General features: G+C 35.9%; 1 protein-coding gene across 2 annotated transcripts in view; it reads right to left on the minus strand.

The window, feature by feature from the left end:
- The window catches only part of ARHGEF4 (Rho guanine nucleotide exchange factor 4), a 254,977-nt gene that overhangs the window by 90,506 nt on the left and 146,403 nt on the right, over window positions 1-18,068 (minus strand). The window contains exons 3-4 of one of the 2 annotated variants that reach the window (XM_055087389.1): window positions 15,769-15,825; window positions 6,339-6,465 (exon numbers count right to left, since the gene is read on the minus strand). In XM_055087389.1, the coding sequence (XP_054943364.1) occupies window positions 6,339-6,465; window positions 15,769-15,825 (184 nt within the window). The remainder of the gene's footprint in view (window positions 1-6,338; window positions 6,466-15,768; window positions 15,826-18,068) is intronic. The other variant, XM_055087386.1, reaches the window with a different exon arrangement.

Here is an 18,068-nt window from a genome sequence, read left to right on the forward strand (position 1 = left end):
TTTTTTTTGACCCACCTCCTAGAGTAATGGAAAAACAAAAACAAAAACAAATGGGACCTAATGAAACTTAAAAGCTCTTGCACAACCAAGGAAACCATAAACAAGACAAAAAGACAACCTTCAGAATGAGAAAATATTTGCAAATGAAGCAACTGACAAAGGATTAATCTCTAAAATATACAAAGAGCTCATGCAGCACAACACCAAACAAACAAACAACCAAATCAAAAAATGGGTGGAAGACCTAAATAGACATTTCTCCAAAGAAGGCTTACAGATGGCCAACAAATACATGAAAAGATGCTCAACATCCCTAATTATTAGAGAAATGCAAATCTAAACTACCATGAGGTATCACCTCACATTGGTCAGAATGGCCATCATCAAAAAATAAACAAACAATAAATGCTGGAGAGGGTGTGGAGAAAAGGGAACCTTCTTGCACTGTTGGTAGGAATGTAAATTGATACAGTTACTGTGGAGAACAGTATGGAGGTTCCATAAAGAATTAAAAAGAGAACTACCATATGACCCAGCAATCCCGCTACTGGGCATATATCCTGAGAAAACTGTAATTCAAAAGGACACATGTACCACAATGTTCATTTAAGCACTATTTGCAATAGCCAGGAAATGGAAACAACCTAAATGTTCAACGACTGTTGAATGGATAAAGAAGATGTGGTACCTATATACAATGGAATATTACTCAGCCCTAAAAAGGAATGAAATTGGGTAATTTGTAGAGATGTGGATGGACCTACAGTCTTTCATACAGAGTGAAGTAAGTCAGGAAGAGAAAAACAAATATCGTATATTAATGCATATATGTGGAATCCAGAAAAATGGTACAGATGAACCTAGTTCCTGTGCAGGAATAGAGACACAGATGTAGAGATCGGACATGTGGACACAGTGGGGGAAGGGGAGGGTGGGATGAAATAGAAGATTAGATTTGACATAAATACACTACCATGCGTAAAATAGATAGCTAGTGGGAACCTGCTATAAATCACAGGAAGCTCAGCTTGGTGCTCTGTGATGACATAGATGGGTGGGATGGGGGTGGTGGGAGAGAGGTTTAAGGGGGAGGGGATATATGTATACATATAGCTGATTCACTTCATTGTATAGCAGAAATGAGCACAGCATTGTAAAACAATTATACTCCAATTTAAAAAATAAAAAAAACCCAAAAAGCAAAAGACACTAGAGACAAGGGCATTTTATAACAATAAAAGGGTTAATCCATCAGTAAGATATAAGTGCAAATATATATCCACCTACCTAATAACAGAGCACTAAAGTACATAAAGCAAAAACTGACAGAAATGAAGGGAGAAATAGATAATTCAACAATAACAGTTGGAGGTTTATGCCCAACTTTCAATAATGGATAGAGCAACTATACAGAAGATCAAGGAAATAGAATATTTGAGCTACACCATAAACCATTTAGGCATAATAGTCATATATAGAACAGAGTATACTTTCCAACAATAACAGAGTATACTTTCTTCTCAAGTGCATATGGAACATTCTCCAGGCTAGACCATGTGTTAGTCCATAAAACAAACGTCCACAAATTTAAAAGTATGGGGCTTCCCTGGTGGCACAGTGGTTGAGAGTCCGCCTGCTGATGCAGGGGACACGGGTTCGTGCCCTGGTCTGGGAAGGTCCCACATGCCGCGGAGCGGCTGGGCCTGTGAGCCATGGCCGCTGAGCCTGCGCATCCGGAGCCTGTGCTCCGCAATGGAAGAGGCCACAACAGTGAGAGGCCCGCATACAGCAAAAAAAAAAAAAAAAAAAAAAGTATGGAAATAATACAAAATGTATTCTTTGGCCACAATGGAATGAAATTAGAAATCAATAATAAGGGAAATTTGAGGAACTCACAAATATGTGGAAATTAAATAACAAACTCCTAAATAACTAATGGGTCCAAGAAGAAATCAAAAGAAAAATCGGAAAATACCTTGATATAAATGAAAATGAAGACAAAATATGCCCAAAGTTATGAAGACAGGTAAAGCAGTGCTCAGAGGGAAATTTATAGCTGCAAATACCTGTATTAAGAAAGAAGAAAAATCTCAAATCAACAACTGGATCTGCACCTAATGACACAGGGAAAAAAAAGAGCAAAACTAAACCTAAAACAAGCACATGGAAGGAAACAATACAGATTAGAGTAGGAGTTAGTAGAGGCACAATGGCGAACAGAAATATTGAGAAACAGAAATAGAGATTAGAGAAAAAACAGAAAATAAAAGAAACCAAATGCTGGTTCTTAGGGAAAAGCAACAGAATTGACAGACCTTTAGCTGGTTTGACCAAGTGAAAGAAGAGGACTCATTACCAGAATCAGAAATGAGACAAGGGGCATTACTTCTGACTTTGCAGAAATAAAAAGGATTATAAGAGAAGACTGAACAACTGTACACCAACAGTTAGGTGATTTAGATAAAATGGACAAATTCCTAGAAAGATGCAAACTACCAAAACCTACTCAAGAGAAATAGACAATCTGAATAGCTCTATAACAAGTAAAGAGATTGAATCAGTAATAACAAGACTGCCTACAATGAAAATCCCACACCCAATTGGCTTCACCCCTGAATTCTACCAAACATTGAAAAAAGAATTAATACCAATTCTTCACAAACTATTGAAGAAAACAGAAAATGAGGGGAGATTTCCCAAATTATTTTATGAGGCCAAAACCAGACAAAGACATTAAAAGAAAAGAAAATTACAGACCAATATCTCTTATGGATATGGATGCAAAAATCTTCAACAAAATACTAGCAAACCAAATTCAGCAAAATATAATGAGAATTACACATCTTGACCAAGTGAGATTTATCTCAGAAATGCAAGGGTTGTTTAACATCTGAAAATCAATTAATGTAATACACCACATCAACAGAATAAAGAACAAAAGTTGCATGATTATCTCAATAGACAGGACAAGCATTTGACAAAAATCCAACACTCTCTTGTGACAAAAAAAACTTGACAAACTAGGAATATAGGAACTTTATTTACCCAATAAAGGGCATCTGTGAAAAACCCGCAGCTAACATCATACTTAATGGTGAAGATGGGATGCTTTCCCCCTAAAATCAGGAAAAAAAGCAAGGATGTCCATTCTTGCCATTTTTATTCAAATGTACAGTACTGGAGGCTCTAATCAGGGCACTTAGGCAAGAAAAAAAAGACATCCAGATGGGAAAGGAAGAAGTAAAACTGTCTCTGCTTATAGATAACATGATCTGGTTTGTAGAAAATCCTAAGGAATCCATTAAAAAACTGGAACTAATAAATGAGTTCAGCAAGGTTGCAGGATATGGGATCAATATACAAAAGTCAATTGTATTTCTATGCATTTTTAATGACCAGTCTGAAAATGGAATTCAGGAGACAATTTCATTCACAATGCATCAAAAATTATATAAAGTACTTAGGAATGAATTTTTCAAAGGAAGTACAAACTTGTATTCTGAAAATGACAAAATGTTGAAAGAAACAAAAGAAGATCTAAATAAATGGGAAAAAAGGCCTATGTTCATAGATCAGAAAACTCAACATTGTTAAGATGACAGTGCTCTCCAAACTCATGTACAGATTCAATAAAATCCTTATCAGAACCTCAACTGATATCTTTGTAGAAATTGACAGCCTGATTCTGAAAGTCATATGGATTTGCAAGGGACTCAGAATAGCTAAAACATTCCTGAAAAAGAAGGGGAAAGTAGGAAGACTCCACTTTCTGATTTCAAACTTTACTACAAAGTAATGGTAAACAAGTCAGTGTGGTACTAGTACAAGAATAGACATATATCAGTGGAATACAGTTGACAGTCCAGGAATAAATCCATACATCTATGATCAGCTTACTTTTGACAGGGGGGTCAAGACCATTCAAAGGGAAAAATAGTCTTTTCAACAAATGTTCTGGAGTTGCAGAGGGCTTTACGTGATGCTGTGTGCAGCCATCATGCTAGGGGCTCACAGAGTCATATCTGGCCCTGCTGGCTCCACTCAGAGAAGAGTGGGTGTGGTAGAGTTTATCCTGGGTACCGACTTGTAGGGCTGAGGGTGGCATGCTTCCACTTCAGGCTAATTCTTGACTACTCCACCAAACGTAGAGAAGAAGTGCTGGAAAGAGGCAAACCTCTCTCTGGGACTGCTTAAAGCTCCTGCACCAAGGTGACTGAACCCATGATACACATTATAGGAAAGCTTAAATTTTCCTGCTTCAGCTATGCTTGAAGGATTTTAAGAGGAACCTGTAACAATCTCTGAAAGGATGTTGTCTCAAGTGCTACCTGACAACAAGCCATTGCTGGCGAAGAATTGATGTCTGTAAAGATAAGCAAATAGAGAAATTTCACCTATAAAAAATTTACCAGTTAAAAGAAAAGCATATGAACTTGGAAATGAATTTATAAAACATGAACAGGAGAAAATTTTACAAAACTCCCAACTTTCTGTTTTTAATGAACTTCTAGAGGACATTGGAAATAATGTATGGAAATTAAAAACATCATCACTGAATCACAAATATTAATGAAGGCAATGAACAGCAGATGAGGTAAAACCAGAAAAGCAAAGCAGAAGATAAAACTGAGATATTCTCCCAGAACAGAGAGGAAAAGGATAAAATAGTGAAAATAATGAGAGATTCTGGAGATAGAACCTGAGAATACAATCCGTAGAAAGAAACCCCAGAAGTTTGGAATAGAGCAGTTGGAGTGGAAGCAATAATTGAAGAAAAGAAAGCTTTCCTAAGCTAAATACAGAGACCCAAGCTAGCCCCTCATATTAATCTGATGAATACAGGAATTATACTCTTTTTTTTTTAAATAAAAAGAAGTATGAGATAGAGAAATGGAGGGAAGTGCCCAATTTCTCACCCCCATATGAAGGGCAGCTGAAGCCAGAGCCCTGACCTTTGACTTCCAGAGCAGTGTCCTCAGCATGCAGGCATGCTGAGGGACATGTGACACTGAGGTTTTAAAAATCTCTTATTCTACAATAAATATATCTGCTAATTAATTCAAATGAGGCTCTGAAATAGTAGGAACATATGATTATTAAACTTCAATTTGTAAGAAGTTTCTAACTTCAAGAGCCAAAATCAGCCTTGAAGATTATTCCAGGAAAAATGCTACTCTCACCCGTTACTGTCTCTTCCATGAGCCTCTAAACTATTCCATGACTTAATGAAGAGTTTATGTTAGAACTATCTTTTCCCATGAAAGGATTCTTTCAGCAGATGTCAAACAATGGAAAACAATCATGGCTACTGGCTAATCTGAGTAGCCAACTCCCCCAGGACCAGCACCCAGTATGCACTGAGTCAGATTCAGATGTCAGGACTCATGTCTGTATCAGAGCTGACTCCTTAGCACAGCATGTGCCACACTCTAATGATCAGGGCCCAGCCACTATTGTCCCATATCATCTTTTGCTAACCTCACCTGCTTTCTACAGGTCTTTAGCTCCAATAGGATCAAACTACAGACATCCTTGAATGCCAGTCCTGTCCCTACTCCCCAAGTCTGGAAAAGTACATGTTTGGCAGGTGTAACTATTTTGTTTTTTCAACCCTGTCTAAGGCTTTTACTCTTCTTTATCCTTTTTAAACACCAGATTTGGCCTCTTCCTTCAGCCAGCTGGATGCCTTTAAACCATAAGGTTGCCATCTAACATAATCTGCACCTGCTCAAGACCTGAGACCCAACATCTGTCCTTGCACCAGGAGCCTTGAGCATTTTCACTGTGTCCAGCCCTTCCTGGGTTAAGTCCAGGAAGGGTGGTAGCTGTGCATGAGGATGCCCCATCCTGGCCCTCACTGGGTCCCAGTTTCCTTCTGGCACAAAAATCAGCCCTTTTATGGACAAATATGTGATATGATGCTGCTTGCCATAGTTTTGGGAAAGGGACTCAGGCAGGCTGCCATAAAACTCAAGGATGAGGCTTGTCCCCCAGAAGGGAAAACACCCAGCTTTCATCACTAGATTAGACAACTCTCTCTCTGTAAGTTATACCCTATTACAAGTTTCAAGGGATGGTCAGTAGTTCTGCTCAAAATAAATGAATGGAGCCAGGTTTAGGGATTCAGTAATGGACTCTTCCTCAAGCCAAGAATTCCCTTTATCAGAGTGCTAGGGACCTGTTCCTAATTGAAGGAGTTAAAGACAATGGTTTATTTCTCACATTCAAGCTACTTCTGCCAGACAAGTAAACACAGCTGTCAACAACATGCTCTCACATCTTGTCCTTTTTGCCAGGACACTGGAGTGTGAAGGAAAAGAGAGAGGCATGTAACTCACCAATGTCAGGTATGGGCTCTGGCCAGCCCATGTGGTTCAGTCTTGTCGGGGCACTCTGGGAGAATGGATGGCTTCTTCTAGGGAGATTCAAAGACTCTGGAGAGGTAATGGTCATCTTCCTCCAGCACTGGGAGAGGAGGAAAGAGGCAGAGAGTAAATGAAGAAAAGAGATAACATGTTGTCATTGCCACATTATAATTTTTCTAATTGCCCAGGACTTTGCCATGAGCAGAGCATGCAGCCAAAATGCACAAGGCTCTGGGAGGTGCCATTCATTTCAAAATCCATGGAAAAAAGAGAAGTTTCTCCTGTTGTCAGTAGTCTGCAACCTGTATGGTCATATGTGGCAACCATGGCAGAATAGGTTGTCATTCAACAATGTGAAATGAGGACTGACAGTAGGTCTCCAAACCTCCAAATTACACCAGCTGGTCAGCCACGCAGCCTGACATTTCTCCAAAAGGAAGGCTTTGTTTTAGCTATATTCTTGAAGGGGTGCTTAATTAAAATACAACCCATGAAGTCCCTGACACCTCATAATCATAAGACAGACTTTACCCTTCAGACAGTAAGGACCAGTGTTGCATGAGGTCTTGGGAGGGCAAGGATATTGTCCCTTTTTTTATCATTCCATTATCCAGAAATAAACTTGGCCCCTCCAGATTTTGTCTACTTCATAAAGTTACGAAATTTACTTAAAATTTTTGGTATGTATTCAAATAAATGTTCCATTTTCTTTTGTATTCCACACAAATTAAGTAAACAGTGCTTAGAAAATTATTTTAGTGATTAATGGAAATGTAAATATACAAACAAGGATTAAGATGGGAGTATGATACCCCACTCCATCTCTTCCATTTGAATGCAACTAAAAACCTTGGGCAGATGTATAAATCAGTTACCTAAGGGCTCTGAAATAAATGGTAGCATGTGGGTTGGAGAAGGAAGCCAGTATTTGAAGTTACACCAATCCTATGGTGAGTTACCTTTTTTGTGGTCCCTACAGTATCCTCTGGCCTGAACTCAATAGCAGCTTAAAACTGGGTGTGGACCAAAAGTACTCCAAAAAGCCTTCTCTGGTCTGAAGAGAGGGGAAAGGGACCCCAAGGGTATGAGCAAATTGGGGAAATCCTCTATGTTTTCATTTAGTTCCACCCTAGACTCCCAGGAAATCCCATTACAGTATGGCAGTGATGGCCAGGCAGGCACCTAAAACTCTGAGGGAGGGGGAGAATCCCTATTTCTTTTTTCCTGTCTCTGTCCTCCTGCCCCTTGGCTCCAGAGGCAGACATAGTTGCAGGAAGTATATGCCAGAGTGGGAAAACGAAAGCCTAGCTTTCTAGCAAAAAGTCCAGGAAGAGGGGGACTCCTGGAAGCCAAGAAGTGTCTGGAAGAATGCAGAAAGGAAAGAGATCAAGAAAATGACACCATAACATTGTTTAAGACCCCTGGACTTACCCCGAATCTGTGCTTGGGTGGATCTGACTCTAAACAGAATACTAAAGTCTTTGAGAACCAAATTATGGAGTAGACCATTTTACAGGTCTCAGACTGGCCACTGGGTGATCCACATTATCCAAGTAGCACTGAAAACACCTTGAAAACATGAACTGACATAAGAAACATAGCCCCTGAAGGCCAGTAAGAACTTGTACCCTAAACTGGATTGGCTGCCTGAAAAACTTAACTATTATTCTCCATAGAAACTAAATAAGGCTCATAATGTAATATTCAAAATGTCCAAGATATAACCCAAAATTATTTGATATACAGAGAACTATGAAAATCTCCATAACTTATAAGGGAAAGACAACAGATCCCAGCACCAAGATGATACAGTGCTGGAATTATAAAAGATTTTAAAGAAGCTCATATAATTGTGCTCTAAGAAGTAAGTGTGAACACTCTTGAAATGAATGGAAAATAACAGCAGGGAAATAGATACAAAATAAAATAGAATGGAAACATTAGAACTGAAAAATATAGCTACAATTGAAAATTTACATGGATGGCTCTTGAGGGCATTATGCTAAGTGAAATAAGTCAGACAAGAAAGAGAAAGACTGTATGATCTTACTTGTATGTGAAATCTTAAAAAAGAAAAGCCAAGCTAATAGAGACAGAGAACAGATTGGTACTTGCCAAAGGCAGGGAGTAGGGGGTAGGAAAAATGGGTGAAGGCATCCAAAAGACACAAACTTCCAGTTATAAAATAAGTCATGGGGATGTAAGGTGCAGCAGTGCAACTATAGTTAATAATACTGCATTGCATAACAGAAATAAAGGGAGGAATTGACAATAATACAATAGTATTAGGGGACTTTAACACCCCATTTACATCAATGGACATATTATCAAACAGAAAACCAATAAGGAAACAGTGACATTAAATGACACATTAGACCAGCTGGACTTAATAGGTACCTATAGGCCATTCCATCCAAAAACAGAATACACATTCTGTTCACATGCACATGGAATGTTCTCTAGAATAGATCATATGCTAGTCCACCAAACAAGTCTCAACACATTTAAGAGGATAGAAAATATACCAAGTATCTTTTCAGATCACAATGGTATGAAACTAGAAATCTATTACAGGAAGAAGAAGGAAATAAACAGAAACACGTAGAGACTAAACAACATGCTACTAAAAACCCAATGAGTCAACCAAGAAATCAAAGAGGAGACCAGAAAATACCCTGAGACAGGGCCTTCCCTGGTAGTCCAGTGGTTAAGACTTTGCCTTCCAATGCAGGGGGTGCTGGTTCTATCCCTGGCCAGGGAGCTAAGATCCCACATGACTTGCAGCCATAAAAACCAAAACATAAAGCATAAGCAATATTGTAAGAAACAATAAAGACTTTAGAACTGGTCCACATCAACAAAAAAAAAAAAAAAAAAAAAAAGAAAAGAAAAAGAAAATACCCTGAGACAAATGAAAATAAAAACACAACTTTCCAAAATCTATGGGATGCAGCAAAAACAGTTCTAAGAGGGAAGTTTATAGTGATACAGGCCTACCTCAATATATAAGAAAAATCTCAAATAAACAACCTAACCCACCATCTAAAGGAATTAGAAGAATAAGAACAAACAAAACCCAAAGTCAGCAGAAGAACAGAAATAATAAAGATCAGAGTAGATATAAACAAAATAGAGACCCCCCCAAAAAAAAACCCCAACAGAAAGGAACAATGAAACCAAGAGCTGTATTTTTAAAAGATAAAGAAAATTGATAAGCCTGTAGCCAGGCTTATTAGGAAAAAAGAGAGGACCCAAATAAAAAAAATTAGAAATGAAAGAGGACAGTTTACAACCGGTATCACAGAAATACAAAAAATCATAAGAGAATACTGTGAACAATTACATACCAACGAACTGGGCAACCTAGAAGAAATGGATAAATTCCTAGAAACATATAATCTTCTAAGATTGAATCAGGAAGAAACAGATAATCTGAACAGACTGGTTACTAGTATTGAAATTGAATTGGTAATCAAAAAACTCCCAACAAACAGAAGTCCAAAACCAGATGGCTTCACAGGGGAATTCTACCAAACATTTAAAGAAGACGGGATACCTATCCTCAAACTATTCCAAAAAATTGAAGAGGAGAAAACACTCCCAAACTCATTCTATGAGGCCAGCATTACCCTGATACCAAACCAGACAAAGACACTACAAAAAATGGAAATTGCAGGCCAGTTTCTCTGATGAATATAGATGCAAAAATCCTTAACAAAATATTAGCAAACCAAATTCAAAAATACATTAAAAAGGATCATAAACCATGATCAAGTAGGTTTTTATCCCAGGGAGGCAAGGATGGTCCAACATCTGCAAATAAATCTATGTGATACACCACATTAACAAAGTGAAAGATAAGGGGATTGATCAAGATGGCAGAGTAGGAGGACATGGAACTCATCTACCCCCATGAACACATCAAAAATACATCTACATGTGGAACAATTACCACTGAAAACTAACTGGAAATTGGCAGAAAGACTCCTGTACAACCAAGGTTATAAGAATGAACAAAATGAAGGATAAAAGTCACATGATCTCTCAATAGATGCAGAAAAAGCATTTGACAAAATTCAGTATCCATTCACAATAAAAACTCTTATCAAAGTTGGTATAGAGGGAAATTTCTCAAGATAATAAAGGCCATTTATAACAAACCCACCTAACATCATACTCAATGGGGAAAACTAGAAAGCTTTTCTTCCTAGATCATGAAGAAGACAAGGATGCCCACTCTCACCATTTCTATTTAACACAGTATTGGAAGTCCTAGCCATAGCAGTCAGTCAAGAAAAAAAAAAAGGCATCCAAATTGGACGGGAAGAAGTAAAACTATCATATTTGCAGATGACATGATACTATATATAGAAAACCTTAAAGTCTTCACCAAAAAACTTTTAGAATGAATGAATTCAATAAAGTTGTAGGATATAAGATTAATATACAGAAATCTGTTGTTCTATTCACTAATAATTAACTATGAAAAAGAGAAGCAAGAAAACAATCCCATTTACAATCGCATCAAAAAGAATAAAATGCGTAAGAATAAATTTAACCAAGAAAGAGAAAGACATATACTTTGAAAACTATAAGGCATTGATTAAAGAAACTGGAGATGATACAAATAAATGGAAAGGCATCCTATATTCATGAATTGGAAGAAGTAATATTGTTAAAATATCTGTACTACCCAAAGCAGTCTACAGATTTAATGCAATGCCTATCAAAATACCCATGACATTTTTCACAGAACAAGAACAAATAAATAATCCTAAAATTTGTATGGAACCACAGAAGATCCCGAATAGCAAAAGCAATCTTGAGAAAAAAAGAACAAAGCTGGAGGTGTCATGCTCTCTGACTTCATACTACACTACAAAGCTACAGTAATCAAAGCAGCATGGTATTGGCACAAAAACAGATACATGGATCAATGGAACATCATAGAGAGCCCAGAAATAAACCCATGCAGTATGGTCAATTAATCTATGACAAAGGAGTTGAGAATATACAATGGGGAAAAAGTCTCTTCAATAAGTAGTGCTGGGAAAACTAGACAACTACGTGTAAAAGAATGAGATTAGAACATTTCCTCACACCATTAAAAAAAAAAACCTCAGAATGGATTAAAGACCTTAATTAATTAAATGTAAGATCAGAAAGTATAAAACTCCTAGAAGAAAACATAGGCAGTATAATATTTGACATAGGCCTTAGCAATATTTTTTTGGATTTGTCTCCTTAGGCAAGGGAAACAAAAGCAAAAATAAACAAATGGGACCTAATCAAACTTAAAAGCTTTTGCACAGTGAAGGAAACCATCAATAAAATGAAAAGGCAACCTACTGAATGGGAAAGGATATTTGCAAATAATGTCTGATAAGCAGTTAATATCCAAAATATATAAACAGCTCATAAAAAAAGGCATCCAAATTGGACGGGAAGAAGTAAAACTATCATATTTGCAGATGACATGATACTATATATAGAAAACCTTAAAGTCTTCACCAAAAAACTTTTAGAATGAATGAATTCAATAAAGTTGTAGGATATAAGATTAATATACAGAAATCTGTTGTTCTATTCACTAATAATTAACTATGAAAAAGAGAAGCAAGAAAACAATCCCATTTACAATCGCATCAAAAAGAATAAAATGCGTAAGAATAAATTTAACCAAGAAAGAGAAAGACATATACTTTGAAAACTATAAGGCATTGATTAAAGAAACTGGAGATGATACAAATAAATGGAAAGGCATCCTATATTCATGAATTGGAAGAAGTAATATTGTTAAAATATCTGTACTACCCAAAGCAGTCTACAGATTTAATGCAATGCCTATCAAAATACCCATGACATTTTTCACAGAACAAGAACAAATAAATAATCCTAAAATTTGTATGGAACCACAGAAGATCCCGAATAACAAAAGCAATCTTGAGAAAAAAAGAACAAAGCTGGAGGTGTCATGCTCTCTGACTTCATACTACACTACAAAGCTACAGTAATCAAAGCAGCATGGTATTGGCACAAAAACAGATACATGGATCAATGGAACATCATAGAGAGCCCAGAAATAAACCCATGCAGTATGGTCAATTAATCTATGACAAAGGAGTTGAGAATATACAATGGGGAAAAAGTCTCTTCAATAAGTAGTGCTGGGAAAACTAGACAACTACGTGTAAAAGAATGAGATTAGAACATTTCCTCACACCATTAAAAAAAAAAACCTCAGAATGGATTAAAGACCTTAATTAATTAAATGTAAGATCAGAAAGTATAAAACTCCTAGAAGAAAACATAGGCAGTATAATATTTGACATAGGCCTTAGCAATATTTTTTTGGATTTGTCTCCTTAGGCAAGGGAAACAAAAGCAAAAATAAACAAATGGGACCTAATCAAACTTAAAAGCTTTTGCACAGTGAAGGAAACCATCAATAAAATGAAAAGGCAACCTACTGAATGGGAAAGGATATTTGCAAATAATGTCTGATAAGCAGTTAATATCCAAAATATATAAACAGCTCATACAGCTCTATACCAAAAAAACCTAAACAACCCAATTAAAAAAAGGGCAGAGGACCTGAATAGGCATTTTCCCAAAGACGACATACAGATGGTCAGCAGGCACATGAAAATACAACATCAACTAATTATCAGGGAATGTAATTCAAAACCACAATGACCTCCTACACTGTTGGTGGGAATGTAAATTGGTGCAGCCACTATGGAGAACAGTATGGAGGTTCCTTAAAAAACTAAAAATAGATCTACCATATGATCCAGCAGTCCCACTCCTGGGCATATATTCAGAGAAAACCATAATTCAAAAGGATACATGCACCCCAATGTTCAATGCAGCACTATTTACAATATCCAGGGCATGGAAGCAACCTAAATGTCCATCAAAGGAGGAATGGATAAAGAAGATGTGGTACATAACTACAATGGAATATTACTCAGCGATAAAAAAGAACAAAATAATGCCATTTGCAGCAACATGGATGGACCTAGGGATTGTCATACTGATTGAAGTAAGTCAGACAGAGAAAGACAAATATCATGTGATATCACTTATGTGGAATCTAAAGAAATGGTGCAAATGAACCTATTTACAAAACATAAGTTGAGTCACAGATGTAGAAAAAAAACTTGTGGTTACCAGGGGGGAATAGGGGGAGAGGGATAAATTGGGAGATTGGGATTGACATATACACACTACTATATATAGAATAGATAACTGATAAGAACCTACTGAATAGCACAGGGAACTCTATTCAATACTCTGTAATGAACAGTATGGGAAAAGAATCTTAAAAAGTGGATATATGTGTATATATAACTGACTCACATTGCTGTACAGCAGAAACTAACACAACATTGTAAATCAACTATACTCCAATAAAAAATTTAATTAAAAAACATACAATGAGATTTAAAAACATACAATCAAAAAGACAACAAATAACAAATGTTGGTGAGGATGTGGAGAAAAGGCAACCCTAGTGCACTGTTGGTGGCAATGTAAATTTGTACAGCCATTATGGAAAACAATATAGAAGTTCCTTAAAAAATTAAAAATAAAACTACCATATGATCCAGCAACTCCACTCCTGGGTATATATCCAAAGAAAACAAAAACAACAATTGAAAAAGATATATGCACCCCAATGTTCATTGCAGTATTGTCCAAAATTGGTAAGGTATGGAAGCAACCTGAGTGTCCATCAACAGATGAATATATAAAGAAGATGTGGCATATACACACATTGGAATATTACTCAGCCATAAAAAAGAAGGAAATTTTGCCATTTGTAACAATGATATGGATGGGCCTTGAGGGTATTATGCTTAGAGAAATAAGTCAGACAGAGAAAGAAAGATACTGTATATTTTCAGTTATGTGTGGAATCTAAAAAATAAAACAAATGAATGAATATAACAAAAAACAGAAAGAAACTCAAAGATACAGAGAACAAACCAGTGGTTTACAGTGGGGAAAGGGTGGATGGAGAGGCAAGGTAGGAGAAAGGGGATTAAGAGGTACAAACTACTATATGTAAAATAATAAGCAACAAAGATATATTGTACAGCACAGAGAAGTATAGCCATTATTTTATAACTTTATATGCAGTGTAATATATAAAAATATTGAATCACTATGTTGTATACCTGACACTAACATAATATTGGAAGTAAATCAACCATACTTCAAAAAATATGTATGTAGAGAAATCACAAGACAATTGTATTTTAATAGTGGAGATGGTAAATGAACCTCGGTGGAACTAAGAGTACTACAGTTCATTGGAAGTGGTAAAATGTTGATAACAGTAGACTGTGATAAGTTATGTATATATATAATACTTTTAGCAACCACTATGAGAACCAAAGAGAACAATATATTCAAAAATGCCACAAATAAATTATGATGGAATCCTAAAAATTGTTCATGTAACTGACAGAAAAGAGTATTGGGAAACAGAAGAAACAATCAGAAAACAAATAATAAAATGGCATATTTAAGCCCTAACATAATAATTATTTCAAATGTTAACTGTCAAAATATACCAATTAAAAGACAATCAGAGTGGATAAAATAAAAAGATCCAACAATGCTGCCATAAGAAATTCACTTCAAATCAATGACAGGTTGAAAGTAAAAAGATGGAAAAAGGTACATGTAAACATTAATCAAAAAAGAAGTGGTTATATTGATATCAAAGTAGACTTCAGAGCAAAGGAAACCAATTTTTACACAATCTTTTTAAGAATATAGAAAAGGAGAGACTACTTTCCAACTCATTTTATGAGGTCCATATTACCCTGATACCAAAACTATGGAAAGACAGTACAAAAGCAAAAGCCCCAGCTCAATATCTCTCATGAGTTTAGATGCAGAAGATCTGGACAAAATATTAGCAAATTAATATAGGAATGTATAAAAATTATACATTCCATATATACTGCATGACCAAGTGGGATTTATTGCAAGTGGAGAAGGCTGATTTAACATACCAAAAAATCAATTAATATAATCTACCATATCAAGGGGCTAAGGAAGAAAACATAAAATGATCACATCAACTGACACAGAAAAAGCTTTTGAAAAAAATCCAACACACATTTATGATTTAAAAAAAAAAATCTCAGCAAACTAGGAGTAGAGAGGAAATTCCTCAACTTGAGAAAGAGATACTATAAAAACTCTACAGCTAACATCATACTTAATAGTGAAATATTGAAATTTATTCTATTAAGACAGGGAAAAAGGCAAGCATATCCACTTTTCCCACTCTTAGTCAACACAGTATTAGAATTCCTAGCCACTGCAATAAGGCAAGGGAAAGAAAGCATACAGATTAGAAAGGGAAAAATGAAACTGTCCCTACCTGTAGATGATATGACTGTCTACATAGAAAATCCCAAGAAGTCTTTAAAAAATATTCCTGGAACCGATAAATGAATTCAGCAAGGTCACAGGCTACAATATCAACACATAAAAATCAATAATATTTCAAAATCCTAAGAATCAACTGGTGGAAAATAAAATTAAGAACACAATGCCATTTATAATAATCCCTAAGAAAATTAAATGCAAAGATATAAATTTTTTAAATGTATAGGGTATCTTATATATAGAAATTTCTAAATAATACACAAAAATATTCTTAGAGATAATAAATTCAGCACATTTGCAGGGTACAAGATCAATATACAAATATCCATTGTATTTCTATACACTAGCAATGAATAAGCCCAAAAATGAAATTAAGAAAACAATTCCATTTGCAATACCATTAGAAAGAATAAAATAATTAAGAAATATTTAACCAAGGATGTGCAAGACTTGTACAGTGAAAATTACAAAACATTGTGAAAAGCAGTTAAAGAACACCTAAAAAATCAGACAACACCCTGTGTTCATGGATTTAAAGCTTTAATATTGTTAAGGCAATACTCTCTAAAGTGATCTACAGATTCAGTGTAATCTTATCAAAATCACAATGGCCTTTTTCTTTTTTCAAGAAATGAAACAGCTGATCCTAAGATTCATTTGGAACTACAAGGGACAGCAAATAGCCAAAATAATCTTGAAAAATAACACAGAGGACTCACACACCCCAACTTCAAAACTTAATAGAAAGCTACAGTAATTAAAGCAGTGTGATACTGGCAAAAGCAAAGATGTATAGACCAGTGGAATAGAATTGAGAGTCCGGAAATAAACCTAGACGTCTAAGGTCATTTGGTTTTTTACAAGGGTGTCAGAATCATTCAATGAAGGAAAGAACAGTCTCTTCAACAAGTGGTGCTGAGTAACAAAATATCCACATGGAAAAGCTTGAAGTTGGAACTCTACCTCACACAAAACACAAAAATGAATTCGAAATGAATACAAAACCTAAAGGTAAGAGCAAAAGGTATAAAAACTCTTAGAAGAAAGCATAAAAGTAAATTTTCATGACCTTGGATTTGACAGTGGATTCTTGGGCATTACAATAAATTCATAAGCAACAAAAGAAAAAAAATAGATAAATTGGATTACATCAAAATTAAGTACTTTTGTGCAGCAGTAGACACTATCAAGAAAGTGAAAGGCAACCTACAGATGGGAGAAAATACTTGTAAATCACTTATTTGATAGGGGTCTAGTATCTCCATACATAAGAACCCCTACAAGTGAACCACAAAAAAGATAAATAACCCAATTTTAAAATGGGCAAAAGCCTTGAATAGACATTTCTCCAAAAAAGATATACAAATGGGCAACAAGCATATAGAAATATGTTCAACATTAGTCACTAGGAAAATGCAAATCAAACGACAATGAGGTACCATTCAGACACAGTAGGATGGTATAGTTTAAATGAAACAACACAAAACAACAAGTGTCGGGGAGGATGTGAACTGTAAACCTTTATACATTGTTGGTAGAAATGTAAAATGGTGTAGACAACAGTTTGGCAGCTCCTCAGACAGTTAGTCATAGAATTACCATGTGTCCTAACAATTCCACTCCTATGTATATACCCAAAAGAATAGAAAACATGTATACAAACAAAAGCTTATACACAAGTGTTCCCGACAGCACTAGTTAAATAGCCAAGAGGTGGAGACAACCCTATGTCTATCAGTGGATGAACAGATAACAAAAACAAACATAGCCACACAATGGAATATTATTCAGTCATAAAAAGGTACAAAGTGCTGCTGTATGCTACAACAGAGAAGAACCTTAAAAACATGATGCTAAGTGAAAGAAGTCAGGCACAAAAGGTCACACACTGTAATTCCATTTATATGAAATATCCATAGGTAAATAGGTAAATCCATAGAGACAGAAAGCAGATTAGTGCTTGCCAGGGTCTAGGGAGGGGAAATGGGTTGTGACTGCTTAATAGTTGTGAAGTTTCCTTTTGAGATGATGAGAATGTCTTGGAACTAGGTAGAGATAAGGCCTGCAAAGTCTTGTGAATCTACTAAATGCCACTGAATGCCACTTTAACATGGTTCATTTTATGTTATGTGAATTTCACCACGATTTAAAAAAAAGTGGTATGGAGAACAGTATGGAGGTGCCTTAAAAAACTAAAAATAGAACTACCATATGACCCAGCAATCCCACTACTGGGCATATACCCTGAGAAAACCATAATTCAAAAAGAGTCATGTACCCCAATGTTCATTG

Source organism: Physeter macrocephalus, chromosome 2 (assembly GCF_002837175.3).
Source record: "Physeter macrocephalus isolate SW-GA chromosome 2, ASM283717v5, whole genome shotgun sequence".
NCBI classification, from domain to species: Eukaryota; Metazoa; Chordata; class Mammalia; order Artiodactyla; family Physeteridae; genus Physeter; species Physeter macrocephalus.